Source organism: Neophocaena asiaeorientalis, unplaced genomic scaffold (assembly GCF_003031525.2).
Source record: "Neophocaena asiaeorientalis asiaeorientalis breed wild unplaced genomic scaffold, Neophocaena_asiaeorientalis_V1.1 scaffold256, whole genome shotgun sequence".
In the NCBI taxonomy this organism is placed as follows: domain Eukaryota; kingdom Metazoa; phylum Chordata; class Mammalia; order Artiodactyla; family Phocoenidae; genus Neophocaena; species Neophocaena asiaeorientalis.
This window is the reverse complement of record NW_020185324.1, coordinates 5,894,733-5,915,029: the sequence shown is the minus strand read 5'-3', so window position 1 is coordinate 5,915,029 and position 20,297 is coordinate 5,894,733. Positions and strand designations below refer to the sequence as shown.

The 20,297-nt window shown below is 34.4% G+C and overlaps 1 protein-coding gene across 3 annotated transcripts in view; it reads right to left on the bottom strand.

Annotated features, from left to right (window-relative positions):
* Window positions 1–20,297, bottom strand: part of RIC1 (RIC1 partner of RAB6A GEF complex) — a 135,755-nt gene that overhangs the window by 55,138 nt on the left and 60,320 nt on the right. Inside the window, exons 1-2 of one of the 3 annotated variants that reach the window (XM_024734278.1) lie at window positions 18,358–18,388; window positions 1,694–1,806 (exon numbers count right to left, since the gene is read on the bottom strand). In XM_024734278.1, the coding sequence (XP_024590046.1) occupies window positions 1,694–1,704 (11 nt within the window). In that variant the 5' untranslated portion in view covers window positions 1,705–1,806; window positions 18,358–18,388. Of the gene's footprint in view, window positions 1–1,693; window positions 1,807–1,929; window positions 2,010–18,357; window positions 18,438–20,297 lie in introns of those variants that run through there. The other 2 variants (XM_024734276.1, XM_024734277.1) reach the window with 2 other exon arrangements.

Genomic DNA, 20,297 nt, shown 5'->3' with positions numbered 1-20,297 from the left:
CCCCTTTTATCTTATAGCATCAATTTTTTTTTAATTAGGCAATACCTGTTTAAGGTGGTTAATTTTCATTTCCCCAAAGTGTTTCTGTTCCCTGTATTGCCTGTTTCCTCTGAGTTTCCTTTTTTCTGTTGTGTGTCTCTATTTTACGTTAGAAACTTTCCTAAGATGGATAACATCTTTCTTCATGTTCAAGAGGTTAATGAGAAAAAACTAATTATAAGCTCTATGTGTTCAAGTCGGGTTGTCAACTGGTGGACCTCAGGGTAGGCATTTTTGTTTGAGGTCTTCCAATATGAGAGGCTGTTGGGTCATTCATCGGGAGTGATTTAATTTCCCTAGGAAGAATCCCTCAATCAAGTACAGAAGCCAGAAGTCTGGAGCCAAGCAGGGGAAGAAAGCTTGACATCCTACTGTTCAGTACAACAACTTTCACTTAATCCCCATCTTTAGTTTAGCATCTCATCCTTGCCCTACTCTGTGTCTGGAATCCCTCTGGTTTAATCAGACATCCTGTCTCCTGTGAGGTGAGAACATAGAAATCCTATTCCTTATTCAGATTTTTCAAACAATCCCCATTTATGGCCCCTGGCTCACTCCTATATTCTGTGGTACTAGTACCTGAGCCGTTCTAGGGTTTTGCAGATCAAACATTCTAGGGTTCTAGGGTTTTGCTTTTCATCAATATCATATATGTAACGTTAGGCACTCAGGTTTGATATTCTTCCTAAGTCATTTATTTTTTCTCATTCAATTTTTAGGTCATGGGTTAGAGATACCTCCAGCTCTCATTAAAGATGAAAACAGTATTTCAACGTTTTGTCCTGTTGGTGATTTTCAAGAAAAAGGTGGAAACCTCATTACCCATCTTGAAACTGGAAACTATTTTCCTTTATATAAATACTATCATTTATTAGAGCTAAAAGTATTATGATAAGAATTTTATAGCAAATTTAAGTAAATCCTGACTTTTCAATGACTTCCATTATAAAATTAGGAGATAAACTTCACAGTATAATTTCCATCCCTTCCTCCAAACATACTAAAATGCAGTAAACTGTTAAAAATTACACTAACAAAAAAATCTAACTTTCTGATCAAAAATATTATTACTTATAGTTCAACAGTAATTTGAGAGTATTGCATCAGATTTTTGTAAGGGAAAGCCAAACTATGAACAGCACTGAATACCAGGAGGAAAAAAAGCAATAAATTGAGCAGTTACCAAGTATGAGTGTACAAAACGTTCTGCACACATTATGTCAACTGACTGATTACAATCCTATGAGTCAGGTGTTATTATCTGTATTTTTCCAGAAAAGAAACTGAAGCTTCAGTTTATTATTAAGAATTTTGTTTATGGTCACAGAGCTAGTAAGTGAAGGAGTTAAACTGAAAACTAGTAGAGTTAAAGAGACTAATAATAACCTTTGTGTACACAAAGAAATATTACAATGAATGCTAAAGAATGGATTGGTGATAGAGTGGGGAGGGAGTAGTGTGTAAATTAATTAGGAGACTGTTAAAAGAGTACACAAAGGCATCTACTAGCAGTGGCAGTAGAAATGTCTTTTCAGACAATTTTATCATAATCTTTTCTGAAGGGATATGAGAAACGCCTATTGAGAATTATAGTTCCTGGTCATTAATACAGACTTCTCAGAGACAGACACATACAATGACATTGTATGCATACCTGGTTGTCATTCAAGCTATTGAAACATAATATATTCTTCATTCTGGGGTACATAGAGAACTGTGCTTTCCTCACCACTTAAAATTAGGTATGGCCACGTGACTTACTTTGGCCTATAAAACACAAGGGGAAGTGATTTGGGTCATTTCTGGGCAGAGACTTTAAAGAGCCAACACTTGGTACACAATGCTCTGCTTTTATCCTCTACCGCAGGGACTTAGCCTATGCTGACTTACACAGTACAGCTGTCCCTTGGTGTGTGCAGGGGACTGTTTCCAGGACCCACCATGCATACCAAAATCCGCTGATGCTCAAGTCCCACAGTCAGTCCTCTTTATCTGTGGTTCTGCGTTCACAGATTCTACCAACCGTGCATCATGTTGTACTATTTGTGTTTACTAAAAAAAAAAAACGTGCATGAGCAGAGCTGCACAGTTCAAACCCATGTTGTTCAAGGGTCAACTGTATACCACATCAAATAACTGAGTTGTTAGACTGTGGTCCAGTAAAACCCAACAAATTAATAGTTTGTGATTATTATTCATGAGTGATTTTATTAACTATGTAGCCTGAGGAGCAGGAAGAAAAAAGAATGAAGAAAAATGAACATAGCTTAAGAGACTGTGGGATACCACCATACATACCAACATAAATATAATGGGAGTCCCAAAGGCAAGGCAAGAGGAAGAGGTAGGAAGAATATTTGAAGAAATAATGGTTGAAAATGTCCCAAATCTAATAGAAACATGAATCTAACCATCCAAGAAGCTTAGCAAACTCCCAAGAAGGATAAATTCAAAAAGATCCATACAAGATACATCGTATTCAAACTACTGAAAGACAAAGAGAACCTTGAAAGCAACAAGAGAAGTGACGCATCATATACAAGGGATCCTCAATAACATTAGCAGCCAATTTCTCATCAGAAACCACGGAGGACAGGGGCAGTGGGATGACAATGCAAATGCTGGAAGACAAAAAAAAAGTTAACTAAGAATTCTTTAACTAGAAAAACTATCCTTCAAATATAAAGGAGAAATTAAGAGATTTTCAGATAAACAAAATTTGAGGGATTTTGTCACAAGCAGATCTGAACTACAACAAACACTAAAGGGAGTCCTTCAGGCTGAAATGAGAGAACACTAAACAGTAATCCAGAGCCATATGAAAAAAATAAAGAACATCAGTAAAGGTAACTACATAGGTGAACATAAAGCCAGCAATATTGTATTTTTGATTTGGAAATCCACCTTTTTAACTATATGATTTTAAAGACTAATGAATGAAAAGATAATTCTAAATCTACATTATGGGTACAAAATGTATAATGATGTAATGTGTGACAGTAAGAACATAAAAGGGGAAGGATGAAGATGTAGAGGAATATAGTTTCGTTACTGAAACCAAGTTGTTATTAATTCAATCTAGGTTGTTGTAAGTGTAAGACGCTATGTAATCCCAAGATAACCACTAAAGAAACCTGAAATATACAGAGAAAAGGAAATGAAAAAGGAATCAAAATTAAACACAAAAGAAGACAGTAATGAAGGAACCGAGGAACAAAAAAGATATGACACACAGAGAACAAACAGCAAAATGGCAGAAGTTCTTCCTTATCAGCAATTATTTTAAATGTAAATGGATTAAACACTTCAATTAAAAGACACATTGTCAGAATAGATTAAAAAAACCACATAATTCCATTTCTAAGTTTTCTATAAGAAACTCAGTTTAGATCAAAAGAAACAAATACGTTGAAAGTGAAAGGATGAAAAATGATACTCCATGCAAATTGTATAACTAAGAGCTTAGTGGTTACAGTAATATTTGACAAAATACTTTAAATCAAAAATTGTTAAAAGAGATAAAGGACATTATATATTGATGAAAGTGTCAAACCAGCAAGAAGATATAACAATTATAAACAGATAACACATGTAACAACAGAGCCCCAAAACACATGAAGCAAATACTGAAGCAACTGAAGGGAGAAAAAGTTCTAAAGTAATGACTAGACAATAGTTCTAAAGTAACAAATGGACAATACCGCACTTTCAATAATGCACAGAACAACTACACAGAAGACTAGTAAGGAAACAGAGAATCTGAACATTATAAACCACTCAGACCTAAGATGTATACCAAACTCTACCCAGTAACAACAGCAGAATACACATTCCTTCGCAAATGAACATGAAACATTCTCTAGGACAGAACATGTTAGGCCACCAAAATGCCTCAATAAATTTTAAAAGATTGAAATTATCTTCTCTGACCACAATGAAATGAAACTAGATAGCAATCACAGAAGGAAAACTAGAAAATTCACAAATATGTGGAAATTAAACAACACCTCTGAGACAGCCGATAGGTCAAAGAAAAGACCAAAAGGAAAATTAGAAAATACTCTGAGACTAATGAAAATGAAAACACAACACCATAGGAGGCAGTGAATGCAGTGATCAGAGGAAAATTTACCGCTAAAATGCTTGCACCAAAAAAGAAGAAAAATCTCAAATCCATAACCTAACTTTACACCTTAAAAGGATCTAGAAAAAGAGCAAACTTAACTCAAAACTAGCAGAAGGAAGGATATAATGAAGACTGGAGCGGATACAACAAAAAATAGAGAATGGGAAAACAATAGAGAAAATCAAGCAAAGCAAAGGTAGTTCTTTGAAAACAACAACAAAATTGAAAAACCTAAGGAAAAAAGAAAGGAAGATTCAACTCACTAAAATCAGAAATGAAAGAGGGGACATTACTACTGACCTTAGAGAAATAAATGGATTATAAGAGAATCCATATATTTAGTGAACTTGAATTTCCTTCTTTCCTGAACACACACAAGTTGTCTTAAATATCCAGTGGAAGCAGACTATGTTTAATAATTCAAAAGGCAACCTAGACAACAACAACTGCAACTTACTAAGAGCGTATTAACTCATTGTTCTCATTTACAGATGCACAAAAACATAGAAAGTAACTGAACAAGCAGCTTTTCCAAAGTTATTGCCTATAAAATGTACAGCCCAGACTGAAACCCATGTGGCTCTAATTTCAAGTGCCATTCTCTTCTCCACATCTCTAAACTGCTATATATTTATCAGAGGTAGTAATATTAAGTCCAATATCATAAGAAAGTAGGGAAAATGAAATTAAGCCAGTTTAAGAGTTTTGTTTTACGGATGTATTTTTCATGAATTGAAAGCAGTTTCCAGGCTTCCCTGGTGGTGCCAGTGGTTAAGAATCCACCTGCCAACAGAGGGGGCACAGGTTCAAGCCCTGGTCCAGGAAGATCCCGTATGCCGCAGAGCAACTAAGCCTGTGCGCCACAACTACTGAGCCTGCGCTCTAGAGCCCGAGAGCCACGACTACTGAGCCCGCATGCCACAACCACTGAAGCCCACGCGCCTAGAGCCTATGCTCCACAACGAGAAGACACCACAATGAGAAGCCCGTGCACTGCAACAAAGAGTAGCCCCCGCTCACCATTAACTAGAGAAAGCCACGCACAGCAATGAAGACCCAACACAGCCAAAAATAAAAATAAATTTATTTTTAAAATAAAGTTTCCTAGCTTTCCATTCTAATGAATGCAATGCATTCATATCAATGAACAGCCCCCAAAGGGCAATGAAAAATGAAATGAGGGGTAGGTCAACTACTAGTCAAACTTCCCATAGCCTTGAGGAGGGAGTAGTTTCCCACTAAACAGATAAAAATAAAAAGCAAACTACAGTACTCAAAAACGTATCATAAAAATTACAAAGAAGTCTTAAAAGAGAAAAAATTGGGCTTCCCTGGTGGCGCAGTGGTTTAGAGTCCGCCTGCCGATGCAGGGGACATGGGTTCGCGCCCCAGTCTGGGAAGATCCCACATGCCGCGGAGCGGCTAGGCCCGTGAGCCATGGCCGCTGAGCCTGCACGTCCGGAGCCTGTGCTCCGCAACGGGAGAGGCCACAACAGTGAGAGGCCCGCGTACCGCAAAAAAAAAAAAAAGAAAAAACTGCCTTTAATATATATGTCAAGTATGCTTTGGAGGGCTAAACAAGATGATACAGAAAACTGTCACTATGCAGTTAAATTCAACAGGCATTGATTTCAACGAAGTCTAGTGTGCAGGACATCTCAAATACTTTAAGTGCCAGCTAAAGAAAACAGTAACATAGCAGATAACCTGATGGATCTGGTGGTGCTGGGGGTGGGGTGGGCAGCGCACGACACAGGGACATCGGATAGGAATTTCAGAAGTATAGCTAACTATACAGTGTTTTTCCTAGCAACATAACTTACCCTAAGGCCTATCTTTCCTTCCAAGTATAGCTCAAATCTCCTTATCTACAAACCTTTCCCTGACAACTCAAGTATTTTCCCCTGAAATGCTACTAACACCTTTAGGGATGTTCATTCACTTGGCATTTGCCATTGCATATTGCCATCAATTTTAAATATGTCTCTCAAAAAAAAAAATATGTCTCTCTTCGTTAGCATCTTATACCTTTTCAGCAACAGAATAGCTAGTGCCTTACAAATGATAGTAAAGCATACAATAAGTGTTTGATGATGATGAAAAAAAATCTCATTCCAGATTTTCATTTCTTTTCCAGTTTCTTGAGGTGTAATTGACATAGAACACTGTATGAGTTTAAGGTGCACAACAAAATGATTTGCAATATGTATACGCTGTAAAATGATTACCACAATAAGATTAGTTAACAGCTAACACCTCACAGTTACAATTTTTTTCCCCTTATGATAAGAACTTTCAAGATCTACTCTCTTACAACTCAGGTTATCAGATTTTAAAATGATTCTGGAATGTATTAGGCTTGATCCAGGAAGTTCTGGCAATCCTAGGTGAATTCTGGACCAAAAGGCTTTGGTTCTCCAACCATAGTTCTGGAAAGGCTCAGGATGGTTTCTTTCATCAAACTCCATACCTCCTGTTTCATCATTTTCAGTTAACCTAATTGTTACCAGAATATCAATAATGAAAGTATTTGGGCATGAAATAAAATGATTATATCTTGAATGTGCTAAAACATACTCAGTGAAAAAAGACTGAAAATTGTTCAAGCTGACTGACGGACACATAGGTGGTCATCAGTCACGTTATTATTATACTAACAGCAAACTGGTGCCAAATTAGCCCTCCAGAAACAATTTTTTAAAAAACTGGGCAAAATATATAAAACAACCATATTCAGACACTGCATAACAGGCAGAACAGGACTATAATCCTGAGTGAAGGGAGACAAACAAGGTTTTCTGATAGAAGTCACTTTCTAGACTACCATGTATGGTGGGAAGACACAAGCATAATATGGCAGTCTTGTTAAGCTGAGGAGAAAAAGATTAAAGTTCAGGGAAGCAGAAGCAGCTATTTGTGGAACAGAGTACAAGAGAGGTGAGAGATACAGAGAAAGAGCTCTGGAAACCTAGAGCTTAAGGGATTGCCCTTAAGTCTTGCTGAATACTAAGCTATGCATATATATGGTGAAACCCCACAAGGTCAGCCAAAGAATAACTACCAGAGTTTTAAGCTGTACCCTTCATATAGGGCTGAGAGACATTCCAGTTCTGACCACATAAAAGAGACCTCATTAAAGACCCAGGACGTTAGCAGAGAGCTCAGAAGGGCTAAGCTAATCTACAGTAAAGGTTGAACCTACCCTAAAAATACATAAACAAGCTTCAAAAGGATCAAGAAGCTCTCCAACTTAACTGCCATCCAAAACAAACCTCAACATTCTTTAAAGCAAAAGAATGAAAATCAGACATTTGATACCTAATACAATGCCCATGATCCAACCTAAAATCACTAGACATGTGATATGCCCCAGCAACTCAACTCTTAGGTATTTATTTACTCAAAAGATATAAAGCTAACTGGAGAGTGAAATGAGACTGGAATCTGAAAAAGCAGACAAGGTTCACAATTTCCCTCTTTACTTTTTGCATGTCTCTCATTATCTGTGTGCTTTTTAATACAATTTTTAAAGGTTACACTCTATTTACAGTTGTTACAAAATATTGGATACATCCCGTGTTGTACAATACATCCTTGCAGCCTATCTTACACTCAATAGTTTGTATCTACTACTCTCTCACCCCTGTATTGCCTCTCCCCTCAATGGTAACCACTAGCTTGTTCTCTGTATCTGTGAGTCTACTTCTCTTTTGTTATATTCACTCATTTGTTTTATTTTTTAGATTCCACATAGAAGTGATATACAGTATTTGTCTTTCTCTGTCTGGCTTATTTCACTTAGCATAATGCCCTCCAAGTCCATCCGTGGTGCTGCAAATGGCAAAATTTCATTCCTTTTTTATGGCTGAGTAGTATTCCATTGTACATATATACACACCACTTCTTCTTTATCCATTCATCTGTTGATAGACACTTAGGTTGCTTCCATATCTTGACAATTGCAAATAATGCTGCTAGAAATACTGGGGTGCATGTATCTGTTCAAATTAGTGTTTTTAGGGGTTTTTTTGACATATACCCAGGAGTAGAATTGCTAAGTCATATATGGTAGTTCTATTTTTAGTCTTTTGACTAAAAATATGGTTTTCCACAGTGACTCCACTGATTTACAGTCACACCAACAGTGCACGAGACTTCCCTTTTCTCCACATCCTTGACAAGACTTGTTATTCATGTTCTTTTTTATGATGGCCATTCTGACAGGCGTGAGGTGACATCTCATTGTGGTTCTGATTTGCATTTCCCTGATAATTAGCAATATTGAGTCTCTTTACATGTGTCCATTGACCATCTGCATTTCCTCTTCAGAAAAATGTCTATTCAGATCTTCTGCCCGTTTTTTAATTGGGTTGTTTGTTTTTTTGATGTTGAGTTATGTGAGCTGTTAATGTATGTTGAATATTAATCCCTTATCAGTCATATTGTTTGCAAATATTTTCTCCCATTCAGTAGGTTGTCTTTTTGTTTTGTCAATGGTTTCCCTTGCTGCGCAGAAAGCTTTTATTTTTTTTAACATCCTTATTGGAGTATAACTGCTTTACAATGGTGTGTTAGTTTCTGCTTTATAACAAAGTGAATCAGATATACATATACATATATCCCCATATCTCCTTCCTCTTGCATCTCCCTCCCACCCTCCCTATCCCACCCATCTAGGTGGTCACAAAGTACTGAGCTGATCTCCCTGTGCTATGTGGCTGCTTCCCACTAGCTAGCTATTTTACATTTGGTAGTATATATATGTCCATGCCACTCTCTCACTTCATCCCAGCTTACCCTTCTCCCTCCCCATGTCCTCAAGTCCATTCTTTACCTCTACGTCTTTACTCCTGCACCTTGCTGTGCAGAAGCTTTTAGGTTTAATTAGGTCCCATTTGTTTATTTTTGCTTTTGTTTCCTTTGCTTTAGGAAACGGATCCAAAAAAATACTGCTGTGATTTATGTCAGAGTGTTCTGCCTACGTTTTGCTCTAGGAGTTTTATAGTATACAGTCTTACATTTAGGTCTTTGATCCATTTTGAGTTTATTTTTATATATGGTGTTGGAGAATGTTCTAATTTCATTCTTTAACATGCAGCTGTCCAGCTTACCCAGCACCACTTACTGAAGAGAACGTCTTTTCTCCATTGTATATTCTTGCCTCCTTTGTCAGATTAATTGAGTATAAGTGTGTGGATTTATTTCTGGGCTCTCTATCCTGTTCCATTGATCTATGTGTCTGTTTTTGTGCCAGTACCATACCGTTTTGATTACTGTAGCTTTGTAGTATAGTCTGAAGACAGGGAATGTGATTCTTCCAGCTTTGTTCTTCCTTCTCTAGATTGTTTTAGCTATTTGGAGTCTTCTGCATTTCCATACAAATTTTAAAATTATTTGTTCTACTTTTGTGGAAAATGCCATTGGTATTCTGATAGGGATTGAACTGAATCTGTAGATTGCCTTCGGTAGTATGGTCATTTTAACAATATTGATTATTCCAATCCAAGAACATGGTATATCTTTCCATCTGAGTCATCTTCCATTTCTTTCATCAGTATCTTACAGTTTTCTGACTACAGGTCTTTTGCCTCCTCAGGTAGGTTTATTTCTAGGTATCTTGTTCATTTTGATGTGACGGTGAATCAGATTGTTTCCTTAATTTCTCTGATAGTTCACTGTTAGTGTATAGAAATGCAACAGATTTCTGTATATTACTTTTCTGTCCTGCAACCTTACCGAACTCACTGATGAGCTCTGGTAGTCTTCTGGTGGCATCTTTAGGATTTTCTATGTACAGTATCATATCACCTGCCAACAGTGACAGCTTTACTTCTTTTCCAATTTGGATTCCTTTTATTTCTTTTTCTTCTCTGATTGACGTGGCTAGGACTTTCAATACTATGTTGAATAAAAGTGGCAATTGTGGGCACCCTTGTCTTGTTCCTGGTCTTAGAGGAAATGCTTTCAGCTTTTTCACCGGTGAGGATGATATTAGCTGTTGGTTTGTAATATAGGTCCCAAATCAATAAAATCAGGAATAAAAAAGGAGAAGTTACAACCAACACCACAGAAATACAAAGGATAATAAGAGACTACTACAAACAACTATATGCCAATAAAATGGACAACCTAGAAAAAATGGCCAAATTCTTAGAAAGGTGTAATCACTCAAGTCTGAATCAAGAAGAAATAGAAAATATGAACAGACCAATCACCAGTACTGAAACTGAATCGGTAATTTAAAAACTCCCAAAAAATGAAATTCCAGGACCAGGTGGCTTCACAGGTGAATTCTACCAAACATTTAGAGAAGAGTTAACACCTATCCTTCTGAAACTATTTCAAAAAATTGCAGAGGAAGGAACACTTCCAAACTCACTCTATGAGGCCATCATCGCCCTGATACCAAAACTAGACAAAGATATCACACGAAAGGAAAATTACAGGCCAATATCACTGATGAACACAGATGCAAAACTCCTCAACAAAATACTAGCAAACCAAATCCAACAATACATTAAAAGGATCATACAACATGATCAAGTGGGATTTATTCCACAGATGCAAGAATTTTTCAATATCCACAAATCAATCAATGTGATACATCACATTAACAAACTGAAGAATAAAAACCACAGATCATGTCAATAGATGTAGAAAAAGCTTCTGATAAAATTCAACATCCATTTATAATAAAAACTCTCCAGAAAGCAGGCACAGCAGGAACATACCTCAACATAGTACTTGTTTGTTTTTATAAGAATAAATTCATGGACTACCAGTATAAATTTTTTTAAGTGCCATGGGATTATACATGAGGGATCGGCTATTTCTTGGGTACAAGGGAAGATAGGAGAGTTGAGGTCAAAAGCTTTATAACCATTTGACCTGAGCTTGAAAACCAAGTGAGATAGCTTTCTTACATAAAAAAGATAGTGGTGAAGGCATATTAAGTAAAGCAAATAGCAAATGAACAGAATTAAAATACATAGGAAGTGTGGGTTCAGTGTGCTAGAGATAGGGGAAAAGTAGGTTCTAAATGCCAAGCCAGATCTCTTGGACTTTATTTTGTGGGGACTGGAGAGCAACAGAAGTTTATGAGATAAGGAATTAATACCCTGAATATATAGAGAACTCCTAAAACTCAAGAGCAAAAAACCAAAACAACCTGATTCAAAAAGGGGCAGAGGACTCAAAACAGACGTTTCTCCAATGATACACAATCGGCCAATAAGCACATTAGAAGAGTACCTAACATCACTAATCATTAGGGAAATGCAAATCAAAACTAAAGTGAGATACCACCTCACACCTACAAGTTACTATAAAAATACATATATAACAGTTAAGTGTTGGCAAAAATGTAGAGAAATTAGAGTCCTTGTGCACGAAGTACAGAAAATGGTACAGCCCCTGAGGATAATAGTATGGCAGTTCCTCAAAAAATTAAAAAGAGAATTACCATAAGATACAGCAATTCTACTTTGGGGTATATACCCAAAGGAACTGAAATCAGGGTCTCAAAGAGACATTTGAATACCCATGTTCATAGCAGCAGTATTCACAATAGAATGTGGTATATACATACAGTGGAATATTATTCAACCTTTAAAAGGAAGGAAAGTCTAACATATGCTACAAAATGAATGAAACTTGAGGACATTAGGCTAAGTGAAATAAGTCAGTCACAAAAGATAAATATCGTATGGTTTCACTTATATGAAGTACAGTTAAACCTTGAACAACCTGTGGGTCAGGGATGCAGACCTCCATGCACTTGAAAATCTGTGCATAACTTTACAGTTGGCCCTCCATATATGTGGCTCTGCATCCTTGGATTCAACCAACCAAGAATCCTGCAGTACATATTTACTGAAAAAAATCCATGTATAAGTGGACCTGCACAGTTCAAACCTGTGTTGTTAAAGGGCCAACTATATATACTTTAAAACAGTTATGATGATAAATGTTACATTGTGTATTTTACCACAATAAAAAAATTAGAAATAAAAAACTTTACTGATATGATCTTTCTGAAATAATATTCCAGGAAGTACTGATGTATAATGCTAGCTTTTTTGTATCTTTAGATCCAGGTGTTAATTATTTAGAACAAAGTTAATCCAGACTTTAAAAAAAAGTTTCTGAGACAAGAATCACATCATCAAGTCTCTGCTTTGAAGAATAAATCTGGTTATCAGTGCAAAGAATGGATTTCAGTATGGAGGAGAAAGAGACTAGAGGACAAGAATGAGTTAGTAAACAAGCTTTTCAATAGGCAACGAGAGGCCATGAACACCCTTAATATGAGAAGTGAGAGTAAAATACATACTAGCAAATTTTAGAGGCACTAGAGAGTTGTAATCAATCAATACAATCTGATTACCAAACAAAGAAGAGAAATGAAGAAATAAAGATTCCAAGGTTTTCAACATCACACACTGTATAAAAGATCATGGTAATGGCAATAAATTTTAGAAAAGCAATAACACGTTTGGCTTGGTAGAGAGGAAATGAGTTAGGTTTACACATGATGAGTTTGAGGCTGCCTAGAGACATCTAAATAGATTTGTTCCAGAAAGGTGGGCCAGAAGCTTAAGAAAGTGGTACTATATTACAGAAACGTCTGAACCTCATCCACATATACTGGATAATTAAAGCCAGTAAGAGCATGTATAATACAAGAGAACGCATAACAAAATCCTAGGCAACAGTAAAGCATAATTTTAGGTACTATAGAGTAATTTAAGGTGTTGATTTAAACCTAATGACATCTTCATGAAGTGGATATTAACTCCATTCTTCAGATTTGTAAAATAAAACTCAAAAAAAGTAAGCAACACGATTAATCCTGAAAGCTAAGAAAAACCACTGAAAAACTGTAGAAAAATGGCAAGTTAATTTTATGTTAGAAAAATTCACTTAGGGGAAAACCACAAAAGATTAATTAATAAGATATTACAATAATCCAGGAGAAAAATGACAAAACCCAAACTAAAGCAGTGTTGCTGAGAATTAGGAAGAAGGGAAAGACATGAGGGATACAAGGTAGAATATACTGGACTTGATACAGACTGGCTATTGGAGTTATTAAGTGGTAAGAATAAATAAGCTCAAATGATGGTGCCATTTACAAAAAAAGAGAATAAACTGTAGGCCTTCCCAGGATTAGATTATTTTAAAAGCAGAATGTAATTTTTCTTTTTATACTTAATAAAAAATTTCTCCCTTCTGACTTTTTCACTGTAAGTTATTAGATAAGACCTAAAATTTATTCACAGTAATTTCTTCTTATTAACTTTCTTACCTTCTAAATCTCACCAATCCAGAATGCTCTGGCCATGGGTGTATGTTTTGTTTCCTCATCTCATTGAGAACTTTTAAAACATCATCTTCTCAGTAAAGACCCTGATCACTCTATTTCAAGTTGTTTCCCCACTTCCCATTCCCTTTCCCAGCTTTATTTTTCTGCATAGAATGTATCACCTAATTTGTAATGTATTTTACTTATTTATCACCATCTATTACAAGAATGCAGGCTGTATGAGTAGAGTTTCTTGTTGTTGTTGTTTTTCTTCTTTTTTCTTTTTCCTCTGCTGCATCCCAGTATCTAAAACAGTCCTGGAGCCTGACAAAATTTAATACTTAAATGGACGGATGGATGACAACAATTTTTCAGAAGAGTTTTCTGAAAGAGGTAGTACTCTTTATCACCAGGCATTTTATATCATTTTTCTTAAAAAGAAAAAAAAAGCTTTTTATTTACATTATCACAAAATCAGACAGCTTTGAGTCTGATAAGAACAGTGCATAGGGCTCTATGAATCAGGCAGATCTCTTAACAATTCTGTGATTCTTTGAATTCAGGTGTCAGTCTTAGAAGTGTGGCCAACAGGGAGTGGTTTTCACTGTCCAGAATTTACAGAATAACATTGCTAATTAATCTTATTAGTAAATGCTCATGCAATTATAATGTAAGCTAATGGATACATAAAAGACGCAAAGTTGAACAGCTAAAGGTTACACATGTACTGTTACAGAATACATACATATTGAAATCAAATTACACATGCAACGTTTTGAGAAGATCAAAGGGAATCAAAAATGTTAGGATAACTAAACACACTTTGTCAAGTTCAAAAACTGAACTTAGACCAAGATATATTGTCAGAAATAACTTTCTAAATCTATAGAAGCTTAAGGGGAAAACAGCAGTTAAAGTTTATTCTCCAGAAAACTAACACTCAAAACTTACTAGCAAAAAGAAAAAAACAAATGTTGAGGGGAATCTTTCACATCTGTAAGTAATTCAAACCTCTTTTATTCTCTTTGATGTAACTGAGTAAATGTTTATATCCCCTTCCTTGCAGGTTTCTCCTGCAAGAAGATTTATTTTATTGAAGTATAATTGACTTACAATGTTATGCTAGTTTCAGGTGTACAGCAAAGTGATTCAGTTGTATATATGTAATATATATGTGTGTATATATAATATCATATATATGTTATTTTTCAGATTTTTTTCTCTTATAGGTTATTATAACATGTTGAGTATAGTTCCCAAGAAGCAGGATTTTTGAAAAAGCAAGTTGTGTTGAAGTTAGAAATTGCTAACTTCAACTAATTATTCTCTTCTTGCTTCCCACCTAGCACTAATTCATAACAGATGGTAAAAATATTGGCCTTGGGGAGGGAGTGGGACGTCTGAATTTTGATAGTTGTTTTGGAGTGATTTTTTTCATTGAAGAAGATAATATCTTCATCTTTAATAGTTGATAATTAAATATACTGAATTTTAGTACAGTAACTTTTCTTTTTAAAAGAACACTAACCTCAATAAGGCTGGTCTCAATAAGGTGGAAAGATAGAAAGAATAAGGAGAAAAAAATCTCTGCTCTCAAAGTAGTATACATAATGATGAAATGTTTGTTGAAATTATTTTCATTATGAAATTAAATATGATTTGCAGTTTCAAGATCTACCAAACTCATATTTAAACATAAACACATGAACATATCCTAAAGCTTAACACAAATTACTTCTGATTTATCCCTGACAGAGTTTCCTTCATTAATTGCACTGTAAGTTACAAGACATGAAAGAAAAAGCCATCAAGACGACCTTCAATGGATAAGTCCATCTACTGGCCTGTGTAACCAATATGAAGGAATATTTTAATATAGAATGGAATTTATAAAGATGCAAAGGATGAAAGAAATGGAAAATTCATTAATCAAACAATAAATGACCTAAATGACCTTTGAGGCATAAAGAGTCATTTAATATAAGACTGTAACCATTGCTGAAGCCTGACTCCCACCATCAACAGGAAGGATGTTGGAAACAACACTATGTGGAAACTCTGAAAGATTATGGGGGCATCTGACCTGTTCTAAGATGAAGCACTATGGGAAAAGAGGCAGTCTGAGGTTAAGATGCTGTCACATAATACAAGGAAGTTGAGATACTATAGAAAAACTCATGGGAGGAACTTATAAGATTTAGAGAAGAGAAGCAAGAGAAAAGAGCGTTTCTAAAACTGTGAAGAGGATGACTAACCACTGGCCTCAATTATGCTGTCTCTATTCTTCAGGACTACTATAAACCACTCCAGATCATTTATCCATTTTTGGTTCCCTAACTCCCCAAATAAAACCCAAAGTAGTAGATGGCTAGATGGACACACGGGGTTGAAGTGTAGTATTGGTGGTTAATTTAAATACACAGATTTTGAAGCTACAACACTTATGTTTAGATCCTGACTGTGTCACTTACTAGTGTATGACTATGGGTGAGTTACTTAGCCATCTCTGTGCTGCAGTTTGTATAGTTACTGTACATAACTACCTCATCAGGTTGCTACAGGGATTAAGTTAGTTTGAAAAAGTGCTTAGAACAGTGTCTTGAATTGCATAAGTGTTTACAATGGCACAGATGATGATACACTCTCAAAACTAAATTTTTTTAGTTTTTAAAAATTTTTTATACAATTTTTAAAGGTTACTTTCCATTTACAGTTATTACAAAATATTGGCTACATTCTATATTGTATAAAACATCCTTCAGCTTATCTTACACCCAATAAAAACTAGATTTTTAAAAAAACTCTCCTCAAATCAGGTTTTAAAAACCTAAACTCACATAACCCTCCAAACAACTGAAGAAAATATTTTTATTCCCATTTTATAAACAGGTTCTACAGAAAAACTAAGAAACTTACTAGACTAAAAAACTGAACTAGAAAGTAGTCTAGCAAACAAATGCATAATAGACTGATTCTAATCTGCTCTGCGAAACTGTTTCCATATAAGAGATTTTGTTTGATTTTATGTAAGTTACTAGAAGTTAAACTCTGAAAAAAGTATATTATCAAGTTAAAAACAAAAAATATATATAATATATACAATGTATAAAATCACTTTATATATATAATCACTTAAAACATTTGAAATAAAAATTTGATGAGGGAAAAATATATTAATAATAATAGCAGCTGTCCATTATTAATTTTTCCACAAGCTAGGCACTTACCTAAACATTTAATATGCATGGTCTCATTTAATCCTATAAAATAATTACTACTGTTATCTCATTCTACAGATGAGGAAACTCAGGTTTTTAGAGGTATTTTAACTTGATAGGAGACATACAGCTGAAAAGCAGCAGAACTAACATTCAATTCCAGGTCTATCTGACACCAAAGCCTATATCCCCCCTTAATTTCTATTTATGCTGCTCTAAGGCAATACACATTTTATTGAGCCCACATATTGAAACTCAAACTCTTAAACACAGTGGAAGAACATCCAAGTTTAAAAACAAAACAAAACAATAATGCTCTTTACTTAGTTCTTTAGCTTAACATATACAAACACAGCATAGCTCATGCATTGTTGGGACTACTACTTAGTTAAGCAGTGTCCCCTGGAGCCTTAGAATTAAAAGGTAAGAAACTTCTTAAAACCTCTGGAAAACAAAAAGTGAGTCTCAAAATACTATTTCAAAACACTCTAAATATATGTAAATCATGTTGGCAAATGGAAGAAAACTGTATTTTTCACTGTTTCAAGAGATTTTATTTCCCTCCCCTGCCCACCTATTAATAGTCCCCTGCCCACCTATAATAGTATAAAAAATAATCAAGTTAAGTACAGGTGATTCTGTTTATTGCTTTTTATTTACAAGAGAGTGTCTAAATTGAGAATTAAAATGGAGATAGTTCCTCTCATGAGAATGTTTTTACCTATTTATCTTTTGAAATCTTTCAGAGTATGTCTAAATTGAGAATTAAAATGGATGATACTTCCTCTCATGAGATTGCTTTTACCTATTTATCTTTTGAAATCTTTGTGTTTCTTAGCAATTTATATGACCCCTTCATATAAAAAATAGTAAGCCTTGGTCTTGTTTACTGTAAAATTTTCCCCCAGTTTGTTATCTGCCCTTTTAATGTTGGTCCTTTTTTTTTTTCTGTTAATTTTCAGAAATTTAAACTTTCATATAATGTAATCTATTTTCCCTTTAATTACTTATATAACTAATAACCTCTGTCTTCTATCATCTAGAAATGTGATAAATAATTCATTTATATTTTTATCCAGTTTTAATGGCTTGATCGTTTTTTAAAAAGGTGAAATACTTGAAAATTACATGTTCTTTTATTTCAAAAGGTCTTTCAATAAAATGTTCTCTTGTTTCACAAGTAAGGCAAATAACAAAAAAGGAAAAAAAAACAACGCAAAACATACAGAACAACACAGATTAAAGATCAAAAGTCCAAGTTCCCTCAAATTCTAATCAAGAGGTAACCCACTGTTTGGGGTACATATTTTTTCTATGCATATACTAAAATGTACAGGAAAAAGTACGTATAGCTTACTGACACTTCACCTCTTCCCCTCATGATCTTAGCTCATACATCCCCAATAAAGACTAAAGGATGCTAGATCTGGAGTATTTTAATAGTAATTCTGAATGTCCAAGAAGGGAGATAGTACATCCATCCAAGATTTTCAGACTTATTTAATTATAGAATTCTTTATTCAAGTGATAGCAGTTCAAAGACCTGGTAATCTTTAAAACAGTGTTTTGGAAATGCTGGCTTAGCACTTCAGACAACCCCAAACTGTAATGTTTTGTGAATACAAAGTATGCAAATCAAATATTTAATAAATGAAAGACAACAAACTTACTTGGGATACACTGGTTCATAAAGGTACTTGTCCCCTCTTGTAGATGTTATATGAAAAAACAAGATGTAGCCATTTGCCGTCTGAAAGATAAATTTTATTTACCATGAATTAAAGGGTAAGGCTATGACTGTAATCTTAATTTTATATATTCTTACTTTGAAAACACTTCAAGAACCCCCTTTTGAAGAGCTATAGCTTAATTATGCAAATAAAAAATCACTTTGTTTCAATATAATCCATCTTGTTTAAAGTAACTCATGAAAGGGATTTACAGATTTCAAAATATTTCGTAGGTAATTGAAATCAATAGTTCATAACATGCTGTAGACATTAATATTCTAAAATAACTTTATTATTCAATAATAGATGATTATTTTGCAAAATATACAGAACATTTTAAACTCTGGAATAATACGGCAAATAATTTTTCTGAGTTTTTAAAGCAATTATGTCACCAAATAGTAAGTATGATGAAATTCTTGACTCTACTCAAAGTTTATATAGTGTAACTTCAGAATAACATATTTTATACATTTCAAAATCAATCAATTAGCCTCTGATTTACTACAAAATATATCAAGAAAGAAGTAAAAACAGAGTAAACCTCCAACTTAAAAAATTTGAACATCAGCTAATTTTTCTAATAAAATGTTTTAAAAATATAAACTGTATTAAGTGAAGTAAGTCAGAAAGAGAAAGACAAATACCATATGATATCACTTATATATGTAATCTAAAATATGACACAAATGAACTTATCTACAAAACAGAAACAGACTCACAGACATAGAGAACAGACTTGTGGCTGCCGGGGGATGGGGGGGTGGAGGGGATGGATTGCGAGTTTGGGATTAGCAGATGCAAACATGTTATGCATAGAATGGATGAACAACAAGGTCCTGCCGTACAGCACAGGGAAATATAGTCAATATCTTGTGATAAACCATAATGGAAAAGAATATTTAAAAAAGTATATATATGTATAAGAATCACTTTTCTGTACAGGAGAAATTAACACACATTGTAAATCAACTATATTTCAATTAAAATATATATATAAATATTAAAACAAACAGTGCCATCATATGATCATGGCACATATCTGACTTGTAAAGCTCAAACACCAATTTTACATTTATATAAATACAGAAAATACAATATTTAGCTTTTTCTAAACAAACACTTTCAGGCATTAACAGAGTGAAGTGGCAATGTTTTACCCAAACTTCTTTATATTCACATTGAATTCTTATCATTTTAGGGGCAGGAGGGCTTTTACCCACAGTAGAACTAAAGAAACTAAAAAAATTATTCAAAGTTTCAAGTTTCTTTCCAGTACTGGTTTTCTGTTTTTCACATAAAGGAATGCCAGAGGAAATACTCAATTTCTTCAGCAAAGCCAGGTGTTTTGTTTCTAAGCTATAAACTTTAATATTTTAATGTATTCCAAAACTCTAATTCAACATATTGGGATACAAAAGAAAAAAGGTTAAAATCCTTCAGAAAACATCATCATTCTAATTACTCATGTGCAATTTTTTTATTCTTCTAATGTGAAAACTATGAGATCAAAAAGAAAATGGATTCAAATCAAACCATATTGAAAGTTTCAGACATCATGACCCCTATATAGATTAGTGACTGTTTAAAATGTGTAAACTCTACTGTTACAGGGGCTAGAAAAGTAAAATAATATGGTCTAGTACTTAGATGAATAACATATAACCACTGTCTGAATATCAGTCACTCGAGGTCAAAAGTTCAACATTTCAGAATATCAAATGCTAATAATGTACTCAGAATTTTAACAAGTGCTTAGAAGACTATAATGCCAGGAAAAACACAGCATCACTTTGCACCAGCATTTAGAAATTTTATACAGACAGTATACTAGATCAAATTACAAATAATGGCTTGATTTACTATTTTGGTATTCTGTA